General features: G+C 43.7%; 1 protein-coding gene across 2 annotated transcripts in view; it reads left to right on the top strand.

Moving 5' to 3' along the window:
* ppp1r9alb (protein phosphatase 1 regulatory subunit 9A-like B) overlaps positions 1-16915 on the top strand; it is a 59498-nt gene that overhangs the window by 19789 nt on the left and 22794 nt on the right. For both annotated transcript variants that reach the window (XM_060898958.1, XM_060898957.1), the window contains exons 8-13: positions 4941-4994; positions 5070-5299; positions 7539-7635; positions 11517-11652; positions 11891-12048; positions 14894-15236. In XM_060898958.1, the coding sequence (XP_060754941.1) occupies positions 4941-4994; positions 5070-5299; positions 7539-7635; positions 11517-11652; positions 11891-12048; positions 14894-15236 (1018 nt within the window). The remainder of the gene's footprint in view (positions 1-4940; positions 4995-5069; positions 5300-7538; positions 7636-11516; positions 11653-11890; positions 12049-14893; positions 15237-16915) is intronic.

Genomic DNA, 16915 nt, shown 5'->3' with positions numbered 1-16915 from the left:
AGGCGTAAAGACTAGTTTTCGATGGTCCCGACTCATCTCACAGCCGATTCGAAAAACTAATCGGGAGCCAGACTGATCGGCGAGAGTCGCTAGCAATAGCCAATCATATCTTTCGCATATAACACGTGACATCATTAAACACAATTTCTAGCGCGAGAAATACGTGTTGGTAGCACCTAATGCAGGTATATACTGTAATTCCATAGACTGAAGCTTTATCCATAGACACAGTGGGCTGGAAAGCCACTCTGCTCAAGTTGTGTGGCTGAATTCCAAATCGCTTTAACTCTTCTATTTAAGGTTGGAAATAATAGCTCATGCAGCCTAGATAGTGCGCTACATATTCCATGTTGTGTCATTTGTAATTCAGCCTGTAGCATCTTCAAGTGTTGGATTTAACAGTAACTATATCCAATAGCCAATCACAAAGCTATTAAGTTGTCACGTGTCGCTTCAATCGCGACTGCACTCGTCAACAGTCGGGGGATATGTGCGTGCCCTGTCGGGAGTCGGCTCTGAAATGGGTCGGTTCGGTACCGCGTGGATCGCCGTAGTGTGCGGCTAGCTTAAGTCCATGCTTAATCTGGCTTCTGCAGTAAACAAAGGTCGCACGTTTGACGTCAGGGCAGATTTGTTGTCATTTTTTTGGCGCAGATTGTGACGTTCTAAAACGCAAACCTCCGGTTATCTCTGTCCACACGAAAAGGCATACACGGAGTTTTCAAAAATCTTCACTTTGCCCGGAGTTTTTTAAAATATTCGTTTTTGATGTGTTTTCATGTGGATGACAGGCCAAAACGTAGAAAAATATCTTCGATTTAGCAGATACCCGGCTACGTGTGGACGGGGTCTGCGTCAAGACAAGGTTTCTCAAAGGCTTCAAAATGTCTAGCTTCAGCTAGAATAAAAAAAAAAAAATCAACTACTGTATACCTTTTTAAAGAAGTACAGTGCCATTTCTACAGAGATTTCAATCCTAAATTTAAGCAAGGGAACCTGATATTCGTACAGAGTAATACACGTTGGAGAAATAATTGTTGTTGTTGTTGTTGTCCCTCGCCACGAAGTGCGCAGGGGATATAGGAATGGAGTCGGTCTGTCCGTCCATCCGTTTCAATCTGGACAAGTTTTCTCAGAAACTACATAAGCTACATCAATGAAACTTTGCATGCTCATATTACTGAAAAAAAGCTGGGTAGCATTTTATGAAGGTGTCATAGCACTTAGGACATTATAAGTCAATATTAAAGCAATGTGCTTATAAGAGCGTAAGTGTTGCAAGGTCTTCATAAAATGCTCATGGCGGGGGATAGTGATGACCATCCCTGTGTCCGAAATCGCTCCCTGTTCACTATATAGTGAGGACATCATTTTGTAGTGCTGTCTGAAACCTTAGTGAGGATTATTTACACCCTATATAGTGCACTCAAAGTATCCCACGATGCATCACGAAAAATCATGTACAACCGATGGTCACTAACCAAAGCGATATATCCCGTCATGCATTGTGGTCGCACTGAAAGAAATCAAATTAAAAGTCTCAAATTTGATTTAATAAAAGGCACCGACAAAGAAGAAAGTATTCAGCCTTGATTTAAAAAAAAAAAAAAACTGAAAGATGCAGGTACTTTGTATAGAGATCTTGCAGTCACGTAACCGGAAAGTACACAGCCGCCATCTTGTCGGTAAAAAACACAGCTGAATACTGCTGCACTCGTGTACAGAATGGATCAATTTCAACCGACGGACTACACGGCTCATTTTTCTAATGAACAGATAATTAGATATATGTCCAAAATAAACGACCTACAGATTAGTGGCCCTTATGGCTTACCGGACATAGTTTTCACGACCGTGTCGGTAGATTTTGAACTGCCAGAGGTGGAATACCCAGACGTGTATAATTACCTCATTAACTTTCCCTTGCTGTTCAGTGGTGAAGCACTGCATGCTTATAAATCTCTGGACAGTTATCTTTACAGAAATTCAGGATTTGTCAGCCGCAGCATCTTGTAAACAAGAAAATAACAATCCTCATTGGACGGGTAAGTCACTTAAGTATTGAGTACTAATACTAGATATACAGTATCAGTAGTATCTAGTATAGCACTGACCAGCCGATAATAGAATAAGGTAATTCCAGCTGTAATTCCAAATCGTCCGTCTTGTTTACCATGGATCTGGCGTTTAGAGAGGTAGAGGCTTAGCAGTGGAGATTTGAGTGGCTGTTTTCTGAGCTTAGTCAACAGGCCGGCTCTGCCTGCAGCCTCGCTTTTGCTTCCTCTCCCGACGCCGCCTCCTTCGCCATAACAATCCACGGAGACCCCGCTGGTCTCGCTATCTCGTCCGGAATGTTGTGCATGCGATGGAAATCGCTACAAGCCGTCATTTTCTTCTGGAAATCAATGTCCAGTAAGTCCATACGGTTGTAGTGGGTATTGAAGTCCGGTACAGACGAACAACACGCAAAAATGCACACAAAAAACATAAAAACCGTGCACAGGTAGGGAGAGCTTGTAGCCGCAGCCATTGTAGTAGAATTGTATATAGTAGGGTTTTCCAGAAGAAAAGCTAGAAGTAGAACCAGAAGTAGAAGGCGGAAATATGGCGTTTGACCGACAAGATGGCGTCTGTCACAATCTGGATCGGCTGTGACGTCACATGCAAGATCTCTATTGATGAATGTGGGTAACTATACGCTCAGTATAATATGGATTTATCACAAAAACACATGCATGTATTTTATTTTGAAAACCCACCAGCTGACTGATCTGGCAGGTTGTAATTGTGCGACAGTAATGACATAAATGCCAGCGCGATGGAGTAGTGTCTGAAAGCGTTTTTTCATTTTACCAATGAGCTCACTATATAGTCCCCTATATAGTAATTCCCTATATAGGGAGTAGTGAACGAGTGAGCGATTTCGGACACAGGGCATGTTGTTATTAACTCATCAGGCCAACAGGCGATGAGCTTATGCCATCGTGTTGTCGGTCTGGCATCGTCCACATTTCATGAAAATCGCTTCTTCTCTCTGTTCTTCACTGACTTTTTTTTTTTATTCTTTTTGCCAGGAAGGTAGGTCTACCTGGAGTGCATATAGCGTCTACCCAAATTTGCATTTGCCCCTTTCACATATCCCACAATCCACTGCACAGTTGGGAACTTCCAGTGGCCAAGCCCAGGCTGCTGATAACAGTACAAAAACCAATATTGGGCTATATAATATAATCAGTTTCGATGTTCAAATATTGGCTGTTCAAATATTATTGCAGGTTTACATGGTCTCTCATATGTAAATGTACACTCTTAATGTTGCTGGCCAGAGTTATATATAGTGCTGTGTAGTTGGAGCATGTATTTTGTGTAAACAGTGCTGAAAGTGAAAGGGCTGTATGGGCGATGATATGGCCGATTTAAAAGCTTCTGTGCTGACGAAAAATACAGTGGAACCAGTAACTAGACCTGTAAAAGCAATCTAATAACCTCACATTTCAGCTTGCATCTGATATTTGAACATCAAAACTGATAAAGTGTAAATGTGCAGTCATTTCGAGCAGTATTAATCTTAAAAATATCTGTGAACCATGTAAACCTGTAGTAATATTTGAACATTGAAACTGAGTATATAGCTCAATATTGGTTTTCGTGCTGTATCGGCAGCCTGGACCTGGCCACCAGAAGTTCCCAACCATGCAGTGGATTGTGGGATATGTGAAAGGGGTGAATAATTGCAATTAATAATGAAGATATGGAGTAATTAAGCCCTAACGAGCAGTTTCCACACAAATCGCTTCTTCTCCCTCAATTCTTCACCGATTTTGATCCTTTTTGGTATGAAGGTAGGGGTACCTCGGGTGCATATAACTTCTACCCAGATTTGCTTAATTACAATTATTAATGAAGTTATGGACTAATTAAGCCTTGATGAGCTTAATTAGTCCATAACAAAAATTGCTTCTTCTTGGTCGATTGTTTCTGGCGAATAAGTTGGTATTCCTAGGGTGGATATTGGTTCTATATATAGTGTATATAGCTTGCAACATTTATTGCACAAGGTGGCCCACTTTAGATCGTTCCTTCTGGACTAGACAGGGCCAGAGTGAGCTGCGCCGTAACTGACGGTCTCATTGTACTCTTCTTATAAATTGTAAATCAACATTCACATGATGCAAAAGACATTTAATACAGGAACTCCATTTGAACACATCACTAAATAAGTTTGATTTTACAAAAGAAAAATGACTTCTGATGTGTAAATCCAACTTTGGGCAGTGTGTCCTACCTAATCCATTTTTATGCATTTATGCTAAACTGTTAGCCATTCGGTGGCACGGTGGTGTAGTGGTTAGCGCTGTCGCCTCACAGCAAGAAGGTCTGGGTTCGAGCCCCGTGGCCGGCGAGGGCCTTTCTGTGTGGAGTTTGCATGTTCTCCCCGTGTCCGCGTGGGTTTCCTCCGGGTGCTCCAGTTTCTCCCACAGTCCAAAGACATGCAGGTTAGGTTAACTGGTGACTCTAAATTGACTGTAGGTGTGAATGTGAGTGTGAATGGTTCTGTGTCTATGTGTCAGCCCTGTGATGACCTGGCGACTTGTCCAGGGTGTACCCCGCCTTTCGCCCGTAGTCAGCTGGGATAGGCTCCAGCTTGCCTGCGACCCTGTAGAACAGGATAAAGCGGCTAAAGATGATATGAGATGTTAGCCATTCCCTTCCGTTGCCTGTTATGCCTTTAGTGCGAAGCAAAAAAACAAAACAAAAACGTTTTGGCAAAAACTGTGTGCGTTTTATTTATTTGAACAGATTTATGGGCACTAGTACCAAAATGAATGTCCAGGAACATCATAACAATGAGATTTAAAAATAATCTGCCATGTACAATGCATGACTTCCAATGTAAACTTTCCTAAACACTCTCCAAGCTTAATCTGTCTCTCTTCCAGCTCCAAATGAAGCACAACACAACTCTAGCGGAGCTGAAGCAGATGAAGGAAAAGGTAAGCAGAATCTCAGCCATGCCCTCTGTATTTACCTGTAACTGTAAAACAGTGTATCTGTACATGTTTCTGTAGCTGCGAGTGTGTGAAGCTGACCGCTTAGCCTGGGAGACTCGAGGTGCATCTCTGGAGAAGAGCGTAAACGAGAGCAAAGAGAGAATAGAAAAGCTGGAGAAATACTGGCTCGATGCTCAGGCTCTCTGCAAGACCATCAACCAGCGACTCAGCGAGGCCCAGAGCCAGCACGAGTCACTACAGGTCAAATACGACAAAGCCAGCAGGCTACTACAAGAGCACAAGGACCAGTAAGACATACACACACTTATGTTCAACTATGTACTGTAAGTAATGGCACCCTGACATTGTACACTGACCCATTCTTGTAGTGGTTGAATATGTAGAATAGTCAATTCCTATCCTACCAACAGTCAAAAGTACTGACCATAGTGGACAAGGTATATTTAAAGTTGGCCCAACAAACACAACTAAACTGGGCCAACTTTGGAAATGTAGCTAAAAGTCTATTGGCCCTCGTGGCACTTTGGCCAAACAGATGATAATATATCGGGCTATCACTAGTACCAAACATGACATTACATGGCATTTAGCAGACACTCTTATCCAGAGTGATGTACAATGAGTGCAAAAGTCAGGTACACGAAGTGCTGAACTTCTCGACAAAGTTCGAGTGCCAACTGAACAAGTGACACCAATACCTAGTGTAATATTCAATTGATTTATCAATACTCAAACGGCCAAGGAAACAAACCAACCGTACAAAGTACAACTAAATGGAGAACTCCAACAGCTAACCCCAGGCTAGACAGTACACAGCCTGGATTGGTCTAGACTGATGCACAGTGGGCAGGGAAGAAGGGGAGAGGTGCAGCCTGAAGAGGTGAGTCTTTAGTCTGCGCTTGAAGGTGGTCAGGGAGTCTGCAGTTCTGACCTCAATGGGAAGGTCATTCCACCAATGGGGAACCAGGACAGACAGCAGGCTGGGGAAGAGGAGGGGTCAGACGACCAGTAGTAGCGGAGTCTAGGGATCTGGCTGGTATGTAGGGGCGGATCTGACTCTGGAGGTATGCTGGCCCTAACCCCTTGAGAGCCTGGTAAGCTAGTACCAATGTCTTAAATTTGATATGAGCTGCGATAGGTAGCCAGTGCAGGTCAGCAAGCAGAGGGGTGAACGAGACAGGTTGTAGACCAGGTGAGCTCCAGGGGTCAGATGGCAGAAGCTGGAAGACCAGCAAGGAGCTAGTTGCAGTGCTTGGACCAGGTAGTGAGAAAGGGGCGGATCCTTCGGATGTTGTAGAGGAGAAATCTACGTGTCCGGGTCACTGCACTGCAATGTTTGCTGAGGAGGAGGGTTTGCCGTTAAACACGAGTCCAACAAATTGGTATCTTGGGGATAACTATTGTATAACAAGTAGTCAAAAGTTGCTAGCAATCTTTCTAATTTTAGACTTTTCTATCGAGTAATTCAGCAGCCAGCGTTGCCATCAAGCTAGCTGTTAGGCTAACTATAGTGTAATTATAACAATTTGACACTTTTTTTTTTAAGCATGTTTTGCTAATTTGTTAGCAGGTTATCTAATACTAGGCTAGTATACGGTGTACACCAGAAGCCAAGGTCACCTCAGAGTTAACGTCAAGCCACAAGCTCCTAGGTTTTAGACGACGACGGCAGCAGGGTGAATATTAGCAATGAATAAATCAATTTTTACTTTTATTCAGATGCAAGTAGCTCATGCCTTATCTCATCTCATTATCTGTAGCCGCTTTATCCTTCTACAGGGTCGCAGGCAAGCTGGAGCCTATCCCAGCTGACTACGGCCGAAAGGCGGGGTACACCCTGGACAAGTCGCCAGGTCATCACAGGGCTGACACATAGACACAGACAACCATTCACACTCTCATTCACACCTACGGTCAATTTAGAGTCACCAGTTAACCTAACCTGCATGTCTTTGGACTGTGGGGGAAACCGGAGCACCCGGAGGAAACCCACGCGGACACGGGGAGAACATGCAAACTCCGCACAGAAAGGCCCTCACCGGCCACGGGGCTCGAACCCAGGACCTTCTTGCTGTGAGGCGACAGCGCTAACCACTACACCACCGTGCCGCCCTCATGCCTTATAAATCTAACTAAAATTCTCATGGCTAAGAAATAAATACAAGCTAATTAGCATTCTAGTTCATAACACTAACTTGCATCTCTTGGCATTGTGAGCAAAACAAGCATTTTTCTTTTATTTGAACAATTCCTCTGATTACATATAATGTTTCTTCTAAAGTGGCCGTTCTTCTCATCATGCTAGAAGTTCCAAGATATTTCTTGCATGAAAGTGGCATCTATTATTTAAAGATTTTCCTGCCTCAGTGAGATTTAAATGAAACTCTGTTTGCTGACTTATGCTCACTAGCGTTTGTGATCTGAAGAGGCCTTTGGGTACCTTCTGAAATCTAAAAGGGCGGAAAAAGCCGTGAATAATTAATGGGTTCGAGTGCGAGTGAGTTTTTAATTGTGCTCCATTTGCAGGGAGGCTGAGTTTATGAAGAGAGAGGAGGATTTGAAGAGATGTCTGGAGGATCGAGAGAGGGATTATAAGAAGTCTCTGAGAAAGCTTCATGAACAGGTAAATCTGACTTTAGTGTGGAAGTCTGCTAAGCCTTGGATATAATGAGAGAGAGAGAGAGAGAGAGAGAGAGAGAGACCATGACGGATGATATGATGCTAATTTGTAATTTTATAATGCAGTATTTCTTAGGACTAGTGTTTTTGTTTGTCTGTAACGTTTTAATTGTGTAAAATTTGTGGTCATTTTAAGAATTTATGCCACAGCGCTGTTGAATTCTCAAACCCGATTGGTCATGTTGATTAATTTTCTATAGCAGCACCTCTGAGACTAGTGTAGCTGCAAGGAAAAGCACGTTTGTGTTAATGATAGCATTTCTGCCAGAGGAAACTGACATGCTGCATTACTTGGGCCCTGATCACACTAATCGTGCAATGCATGGCAAATGTTCTCCAAGTTTCGTGAGTTGGTTTTTGGTGTCTCTCCCCCTCATGAGTGGCTAAAAACATTGCGAAAATTTTCAATGCATACACTGAAATTTGGTGGCGATGTTTTTGTCGGCAAACTAAGCGGAAAATACTCTCAGATGGGTTTGGGAATACGTCCCAAAGCTTGGGATAGCATCGCCAACGAAGACTTTGTTTTCATCAATAACCCGTGGCAAGGCATCGCGAGCTGTAGTGTGACCATAGAATTATGCCTTTGCTAATACAGTTGAACTCAAAATTATTAGCCCCCCTTAAATTTTGGAACATTTTCCCAAATATCCTCCAAATGTTTAAAGCATTGATAAAAATTGATATACACAAACAATCACCAGTACTATTCAGATGTTTGTGGTGCATTTTGGAATATGAAATTAGTTTTAGGCTGTCTTTATATGAAATATGGTAAAAATGAGTTGGTCAAAAATATTAGCCCCCATGTGGATTCTTGCTTTTAAAACACAGTTAATTAACCAATCAGCTTTTAAACAACACCTGTGCAATCAATTGGCTTCCTAGCAACACCTGTAGTCAATTGGCTCCATTCAACAGTTTAAAAGGACTCCAAGGAACAGGGCATTTGAATGAATGAGGAGGATTACTATTTGTCACAATGCCGAAGACTAAAGAAATAAGTCTTGAACTCCGACAAAAGATTGTGGAGGCTCATGACAAGGGCCAAGGCTACACTGCCATTTCGAAGAGGTTTACAGTCTCCAGAACTGCAGTTCGGTGCATCATTGCCAAGTACAAGGAGACAAATTCGGTCAAGAACAAACCTGGTCGTGGACGCAAGTGTAAGATCTCAAGAACTCTGGAAAGAAAAATTGTCAGAGATGTCCGTAAAGAGCCCCGTACATCTGCAAAGGAAATTGTTGCTGACCTGGCCTCTTCTGGAGTTTGTGTGTCAAGGCACACTGTTGTGAGGGCTCTTCATCGGAATGGGCTTCGGGGCTATCGTCCCAGAAGAACCCCCTTACTAAAACATCGTCAAATCAAAGCCCGACTAAAGTTTGCCCGTGAGTACTTGAAGAAGAAAGATGAGTTTTGGAAGTCTGTGCTTTGGTCAGATGAGACGAAATTGGAGCTGTTTGGGCATATGGACATTGCCTATGTATGGCGAAGAAAGGGAGAGGCCTTCAACCCTGTGAACACAGTTCCCACAGTTAAACATGGTGGTGGCAGCATCATGCTGTGGGGCTGTTTTGCAGCCTCAGGTACAGGCAGTCTGGTTCGGGTGCATGGCACCATGAAAAAGGAAGATTACCTAAAAATACTGAAGGAAAACATGCAGAAGTCTGCTCTCACTTTGCGCTTAGGTCGTCGTTGGGTCTTCCAGCAAGATAACGACCCAAAGCATACATCTAAAATAGTCCAGCAATACTTCAAGGATACCAAGACCAACGTCATACAGTGGCCTGCACAGAGCCCAGATCTCAGTCCAATAGAAAACCTGTGGCAAGTGCTGAAAAAGAACGTCCATGCACGAAAACCATCCAATTTGGGCCAGTTGGAACAGTTTGCAATGGAGGAATGGGCCAAAATTCCTCAGGAGACCTGTGCCAACCTAGTGAAAAACTATTCCAAGAGGTTGTTGTCAGTTGTGGGTCAAAAAGGGTACACAATTGACTACTAATGGTCAGGGGGCTAATAATTTTGAACATCTCACTTTTGCTGTTTTTGGTTGAAACTCAGTGTGATAAGATATCGTAATGAAACTTGTTGGACAATGTCTTCATAGTGCATTTATTTCAAGAATAAAAACATTTGTTGTCAATGGTCATTTTCATGGAGAAATCAAGAATTATGTTCAATTCCACAAGGGGGGCTAATAATTTTGAGTTCAACTGTACGTGGTCGAGGCATTATGTTGACCGTGCATGCGTACATCCAAGATTCTTGTTGGCGTGCTATCTCAAAAAACGAGTGGTTGAATGAATCATTGTAACCAGCAGATGAACTGATTTAGATTTTCTATTTGATTCAAACAGGGGCAAGGTCAAATGTCCGTCCGTCCATCCATTCATTATCCGTAATCGCTTATCCTGTACAGCAGACCTGGGCATTTTACGGCCTGCGGGCCGCATCCGGCCCTTTGGTTCATTCTGACCGGCCCGCGTAAGGTTAATGAGAAATTACAAAATAAACATATTTTCTAATTTTACCTCATGCATGGACTGAATGTGCATTGCTTTTATTTTGAAGTTGTGTTCAACAAAAACGCAATGTGCGCGACATGAACATGACATGAAATCCCACGAAACCTAATTCCGCGATAACTACTTCCATAATTTGTCCAGACCAACCACAAACTTGTACGTCATCCTTCAAACGGTCCAGCCAATCACATTGTGTGACGTCACCAGCAGGTGCCGGAGCCGATCTCCGGCGAAAAGCACCAAATAAGGCGATTAGACTACAAATGTGGGCATCATTTATTATAATATGATGTATCTTGCTTGATATTTGGAGTAGAAAGACAATATTGTGATGTCTTTATTGTGTTTTGGGGTGAATGTGACTGAAAAAAAAAAGGTACAAACGTTCACATTTTGTTAACCATTGTTTTGGGAAATTTGATTGAATAAATGACTTTTTTTTTTTTTTTTGTAAGGCAACCTCGTTTTTTCCATACTCTTACCAGTCTTAGCAGCTTGTAAAAACAATGTTATTTATTGCTTTATATAAAGAAATACAATTAATATTATGCAGAATTTAGTTCAGCCTTTTGGTCCGGCCCTCCACAAAATTTTCTGTTTCTCATGTGGCCCCATGGAAAAAATAACTGCCCACCCCTGCTCTACAGGGTCGCAGGCAAGCTGGAGCCTATCCCAGCTGACTACGGGCGAAAGGCGGGGTACACCCTGGACAAGTCACCAGGTCATCACAGGGCTGACACACAGACACAGACAACCATTCACACCTACGGTCAATTTAGAGCCACCAGTTAACCTAACCTGCATGTCTTTTGGACTGTGGGGGAAACCGGAGCACCCGGAGGAAACCCGCACAAATATGGGGAGAACATGCAAACTCCACGCAGAAAGGCCCTCGCCGGCCACTGGGCTCGAACCCAGACCCTTCTTGCTGTGAGGCAACATTGCTAACCACTACACCACCGTGCCACCCAAGGTCAAATATCTGACAGCTTTTTTTTTTTCCCCCTTCAGTAGTGTGTTCTTGCTGTTTGAAGTATGTTTTGAAGATATTTTGGCATACACATTTGCAACTAGTAGGGCTCGATCATCTGCATTGTAGGAGTGAATCTACGCTGGAAAAAAGTTGGCTGATGAGGGAGTGACTGTGTTTTTTATAGAGGTTCTAATGCAAGTGATGACAAGGACCTGTTTTCATAGATTTTCCACAACATTAAATGTAATTGTGAATGGGCAAAAAGTATCACCTGTTTGTTGTTAAATAAATCGATCTTTATATTTTCTCTATGTTGGTCCTCAGATTGCTGTTTTGGAAGGTCGAGCGAGTTCGGATCAGCCTGACGAGTCCTGCAGCCCTGCAGTAGAGAGCCAGCAGAGCAGCCCCACCTCAGGATCCTCGGACAGGAATGAACATGCTTCGGATTACCTCGTCCATGGTAGCGCAGAATCATTACGATGCCTTTTATTTATTAGGCATTTTTTCTCAAAACATCCTCACCATTTTAAGGTCTGTTACATCAACAGGATTATAGGCTGTTTTTATACTGCAGTAGTTTGGTTTACTCATCGATTGCACTACGAGCTCTTGCCTTTGAAGTTCTGAAAACCCAAATTTACTCCTAGTTTGCACGAATGATGTTGCAGTAATAAGCAGATCATAATTTCACCCCTCAGATGCAGACTTGGGGGAAGCGGTACCCCGGACGGATCGTCTAGACTGCAGTGCTTACAGAGCCAAAGCCAGGCTCACCCAAGGAGTCCAGCGAAAAAGGCCATCTCGAAGTAAACTCCGAGAGTCCGCTAAGAGCACACAGTCCTCCATTCAACCACAGGTGACTTCCAGGATATCGCTGCTCCCGTTTATATCTGGATTCTGTCAAATGTGTTTTAGGTTTAATTAGATTAATATCAGAATGTGTGTTCTGTGCAAATCAGTTCTTCATAAGTGATGTAAATGTTTGCTTTGAAGAGCCCATTTATTTTTCCGAAACTGTTGGTGAATATACTAAATTATAGCATTGTCGCTGTTATTATTATTATTATTATTATTATAGTATTTTGGTTGTTGCATTATATAGTATATAAATTGTCGTATGGGGGTGGCACGGTGGTGTAGTGGTTAGCGCTGTCGCCTCACAGCAAGAAGGTCCGGGTTCGAGCCCCGTGGCCGGCGAGGGCCTTTCTGTGCGGAGTTTGCATGTTCTCCCCGTGTCCGCGTGGGTTTCCTCCGGGTGCTCTGGTTTCCCCCACAGTCCAAAGACATGCAGGTTAGGTTAACTGGTGGCTCTAAATTGAGCGTAGGTGTGAATGTGAGTGTGAATGGTTGTCTGTGTCTATGTGTCAGCCCTGTGATGACCTGGCGACTTGTCCAGGGTGTACCCCGCCTTTCGCCCGTAGTCAGCTGGGATAGGCTGCAGCTTGCCTGCGACCCTGTAGAAGGATAAAGCGGCTACAGATAATGAGATGAGATAAATTGTCGTATGTTAGTATACTATTTTGGTTGTTTCTTATTATCATGTATTATACTATAATATATAATGATATAAGCCTTGGTCACAACCGGACGTATGATTTTTTTGGCCGTGCGATTTTTGGCGTTTCCCAAATCACTGCGGTTTTTTTTTTTTGTTCATGGAGAAAGACGCACGTTGGCCGTAAGTTTGTCTTGCAACCTGAAAAAAACGTAAGCACCCGTAGAGTTTGTTTGACATGACAAAGAACCTCTGTGGCCGGTCTGCGGCCAGTCTACGGCTAGAAAATCAGCACGTCACACGCGCGCCCTCCGTGCGTTTCTTGCGTTTTTTGCACGTAGACCGGCCATAGGAGCACGTACGGCCGGTTGTGACCGAGGCAATATGGACACGAGAGTTTTACTGGGAAATGCGCTGCTCGTATTTTTCATACGAGCTACATCCAGGACATGGAGAACCAAAACCGTGACATAATTCTCTGTCACTCGTGAGGAAATCGATGAATCGTTTTGATAAATGTGGGTACTTTTTGTTTGTGAATGTGTCAATATAATAAAAAAGACTAGGCTATCAGCTGCTATTAGTCCTGGGTGTGACTTTAAACTGCAACCGGTGGTGAGTCTCAGGTCTGGGAGGACTTGAGTATTGGGGAAAGTGGAGTTACCCCTTAATCACCATTGCTCCCAGGTCCGCTCTGACCCGGAGTGGTAGCACCTGCCTGGGTTCCAGCTATGGGTTAAATAGTACATCACCAATAAGGCACTGTCAGCAGGGCGCTTTTCGGTGCAGTGGCGCGCCACCTGATGGCATGTGGAAGAGCCACTCAAATGGCCAATGGATGGTGTCGCTCGGTAAGTCAGTTGCCACTGCGGGGCAACTTCCATACCCGTCAGGTCTGTGGCACTTTTGTGCACCACTTGGCATCAGATCTGGCGGTCCAGAGAGACAACATGATGGGGGCTTGACATCGTTTACCTTACCTTACTGTGCAAGGTGCTTCGTTAGGACAGGAGTACGTGGGAAAGGGATGCCTCGGATGGTGAAACATAGTAAAAATCTGTGTCTGCAGTTGAAGACAAGCATCAAAGGGAGTATATGAGAGCTCACGAAACCAGACATTCCATAGCAGCTCGATCAGGCCATTCATGCCACCACTGTGGATGACTGTCACTCTGGTGCAAGCCTCGCAGCCTATCTGCGTTTCTGCACATCTAATGAAGCAGTCATCATCGCTAGTGATGGACAGCAGATGATGGCAATAATAAAAAGAAAATCACACAGCTTGAAGTTTCTTCTCATGTTGAGAAACTCTCACATTTTTCATCTGAAATAATTGTGGATTTGACTGACTTAATTCCTGATATTTCACTCCAATGATTTCACACCCAGTGTTTTTCCCGTTGACTGGATGCATGTTGCCAAAATGGTGAACAACAACTTTATTCATCACACGCTTGTGAAATTCCTCTCTGCATTTAACCCATCTGAAGCAGTGCGTGCACACGTGAGCAATGAGCACACACACACATACCCAGAGCAGTGGGCAGCCATGCTAACAGTGCCCAGGGAGCAGTTGGGTGACTCGTTGAAGGGCACCTCAGCCCAAGGCCGTCCCATATTAACCTAACCGCATGTCTTTGGACTGTGGGGGAAACCGGAGCACCCGGAGGAAACCCACGCGGACACGGGGAGAACATGCAGACTCCACACAGAAAGCCCATCGCCGGCCACGGGGCTCGAACCTGGACCTTCTTGCTGTGAAGCGACAGCGCTAACCACTACACCACCATGCCGCCTCCGCTATATATAATGTACTATAATGCTAATAATAGGAAACAATCATAGTACTATTCCATGATGTTGTAAAATACTATAATATGCTATATTAAGCAATAATCAAAATACTATACCATAATGTACTGACAGACTAGTCATAATATTGTATGATGTATATACTCTAATGCTACAATAGGCAATAATCAACGTACTATGTCATAATGCTCTATAATATAATGCACTATAACACAGTCAAAATACTATAATATAGTATTTTGATTGCTGCCTATATCTTACTATACTACACCATTGTATTTTGACTGTTGTATGTTATGGTATAGTATATTAATTGTAGCCTATGATGGTGTTTTCGCAGTCCTTTAATTCCAGAGATTTTATTTAAATTTCCTTCTTTTATTTCTTTCCATAGCAAGAAGAGAGCATAAGCGAGAGCAATATTGAAACTAATCGGAGACCATCATACTTGGAGAGCCTCTCCATCCCTGTCCCCACTGCGCAGCCAGGCTACGAGCAGAGGCGGGAGTTTCAAGGCAGGGCGAGGCCTGGAGGAGACAGAGGAGGGGATTTGTCCAGCTCTCCTTCCCTTCAGGGTCTTATGCCTCATGGAGAAGGCAGTACGATGTCTAGCCTGTCGCCACCTAAAGACTCGTCTACATCTCACTCATCCAACCAGTCATCCACCGGCCTGCTCCACAACCTCCGGAACAGGAGGTACAAGAAGAAGGAGAGCAGCCAGAGCAGGAAGAGTAAAGGTGCAGCATCACCTATTCATATAGAAATGTCACTGATTTCATTCATTTATGATAAGGTCAGCAGTCTTTTGAGGTGTATATTGTAATATTTCAGCGTTTTTATTTATTTTTTTAAGGAAAGCAGGTTAGCACTGAAACTTTAAGGATTAAAAGACTTTGGGATTTGCTGTAATAAGAAATTAAACTGAGAGGAGTTATGTTACCATATCAAAGTTGATCTTTTTGCTATAACGGCACATCCTGAAGTGTTTTTCATTCTGCTTACACCACAGCAATTTACCAAGAATTATTTTTTTTTATTTGTTCGCAATTATGTTACTGATCCGGGGCGGCACGGTGGTGTAGTGGTTAGCGCTGTCGCCTCACAACAAGAAGGTTCCTGGTTCGAGCCCCGGGGCCGGCGAGGGCCTTTCTGTGCGGAGTTTGCATGTTCTCCCCGTGTCCGCGTGGGTTTCCTCCGGGTGCTCCGGTTTCCCCCACAGTCCAAAGACATGCAGGTTAGGTTAACTGGTGACTCTAAATTGACCGTAGGTGTGAATGTGAGTGTGAATGGTTGTCTGTGTCCATGTGTCAGCCCTGTGATGACCTGGCGACTTGTCCAGGGTATACCCCGCCTTTCGCCCGTAGTCAGCTGGGATAGGCTCCAGCTTGCCTGCGACTCTGTAGAACAGGATAAAGCGGCTAGAGATAATGAGATGAGATGTTACTGATCCAGAACGTCCTCAAAAACATTGAGGATGTCTTGAAGTTGATGAGCGAAAAAAAAACTCACGTTACGGAGAAACCGCAAACACAAGTTCCTCTGTCCTGAAGACTTTCTTGCGGTGGAAAACTTGCTGGCTGTTATAAAGCACTGATACTGGAGACTCCTTCTGTTAATGTTAAGCAAACAGCTCCTTGAAGAAAAAGCCTCCCTGTCAATGATTTTCCTTTTGTAAATAACGCAATTTTCAACCCATTTATCATTCAACTTAAATTGTGCTGCACATCCGTCATACAATTCTTTTCTTTTGTGAAATCGCTGTCGCTATAGATACAATAGCATATTAGAATGATCACATTAATATAAACATCCAGAAATCCTGCCGACGCTGCAGTTATCGAAAATGTAATCAACACCTTCTGACCAATCAGGATTGAGAATTCAGCAGGGCTGTGGGATAAGTTAAATAATCAAATTGCTCTCTCTTATATACTCACTCACTCTCTCACTCATCCTCACTGGCTCGTGAGAGCGTGACGCCTTGGCAGATGACCCTCCAGTTCGTTCTGTTCTCGGCAGCGAGCCAGGTTGTGCGGAGGTTAAGTCCGGCCTCTCTCAGGTCTGCCTTAAGCTGGTCAAGCCACCTGGTCCGGGGTCTCCCTCTGGGGCGGGACCAGTGGGGTGGGGCGGGTTCCCTGATCAGGTTGGCCAGCTCGAGAGGTGGTGGTGTTCTGGCTATGTGGCCGAAGAAACGGAGGCGGGCTGATCAGATTAGTCTGGAGGCTGGTTGGTCTCTTTTATATAGCTAAATTTCAATGTTCAGTCAACCCCTATAGGATTTGTATAAAGTCCAGCTCAACCCAAATGAGACTTAAAGCTAGACTGCCTTTCAGATTTTTCAGATTTAGGTCATAAAAAGAATTTTCCCAAACACCCAAATATTTTTGTTTAGTGAACTGGAAGCTACTGAATTTGA

This window comes from Neoarius graeffei, chromosome 18 (genome assembly GCF_027579695.1).
Source record: "Neoarius graeffei isolate fNeoGra1 chromosome 18, fNeoGra1.pri, whole genome shotgun sequence".
NCBI classification, from domain to species: domain Eukaryota; kingdom Metazoa; phylum Chordata; class Actinopteri; order Siluriformes; family Ariidae; genus Neoarius; species Neoarius graeffei.
The sequence above is the reverse complement of the archived record's forward strand: the minus strand, read 5'-3'. Positions and strand labels throughout refer to the sequence as shown.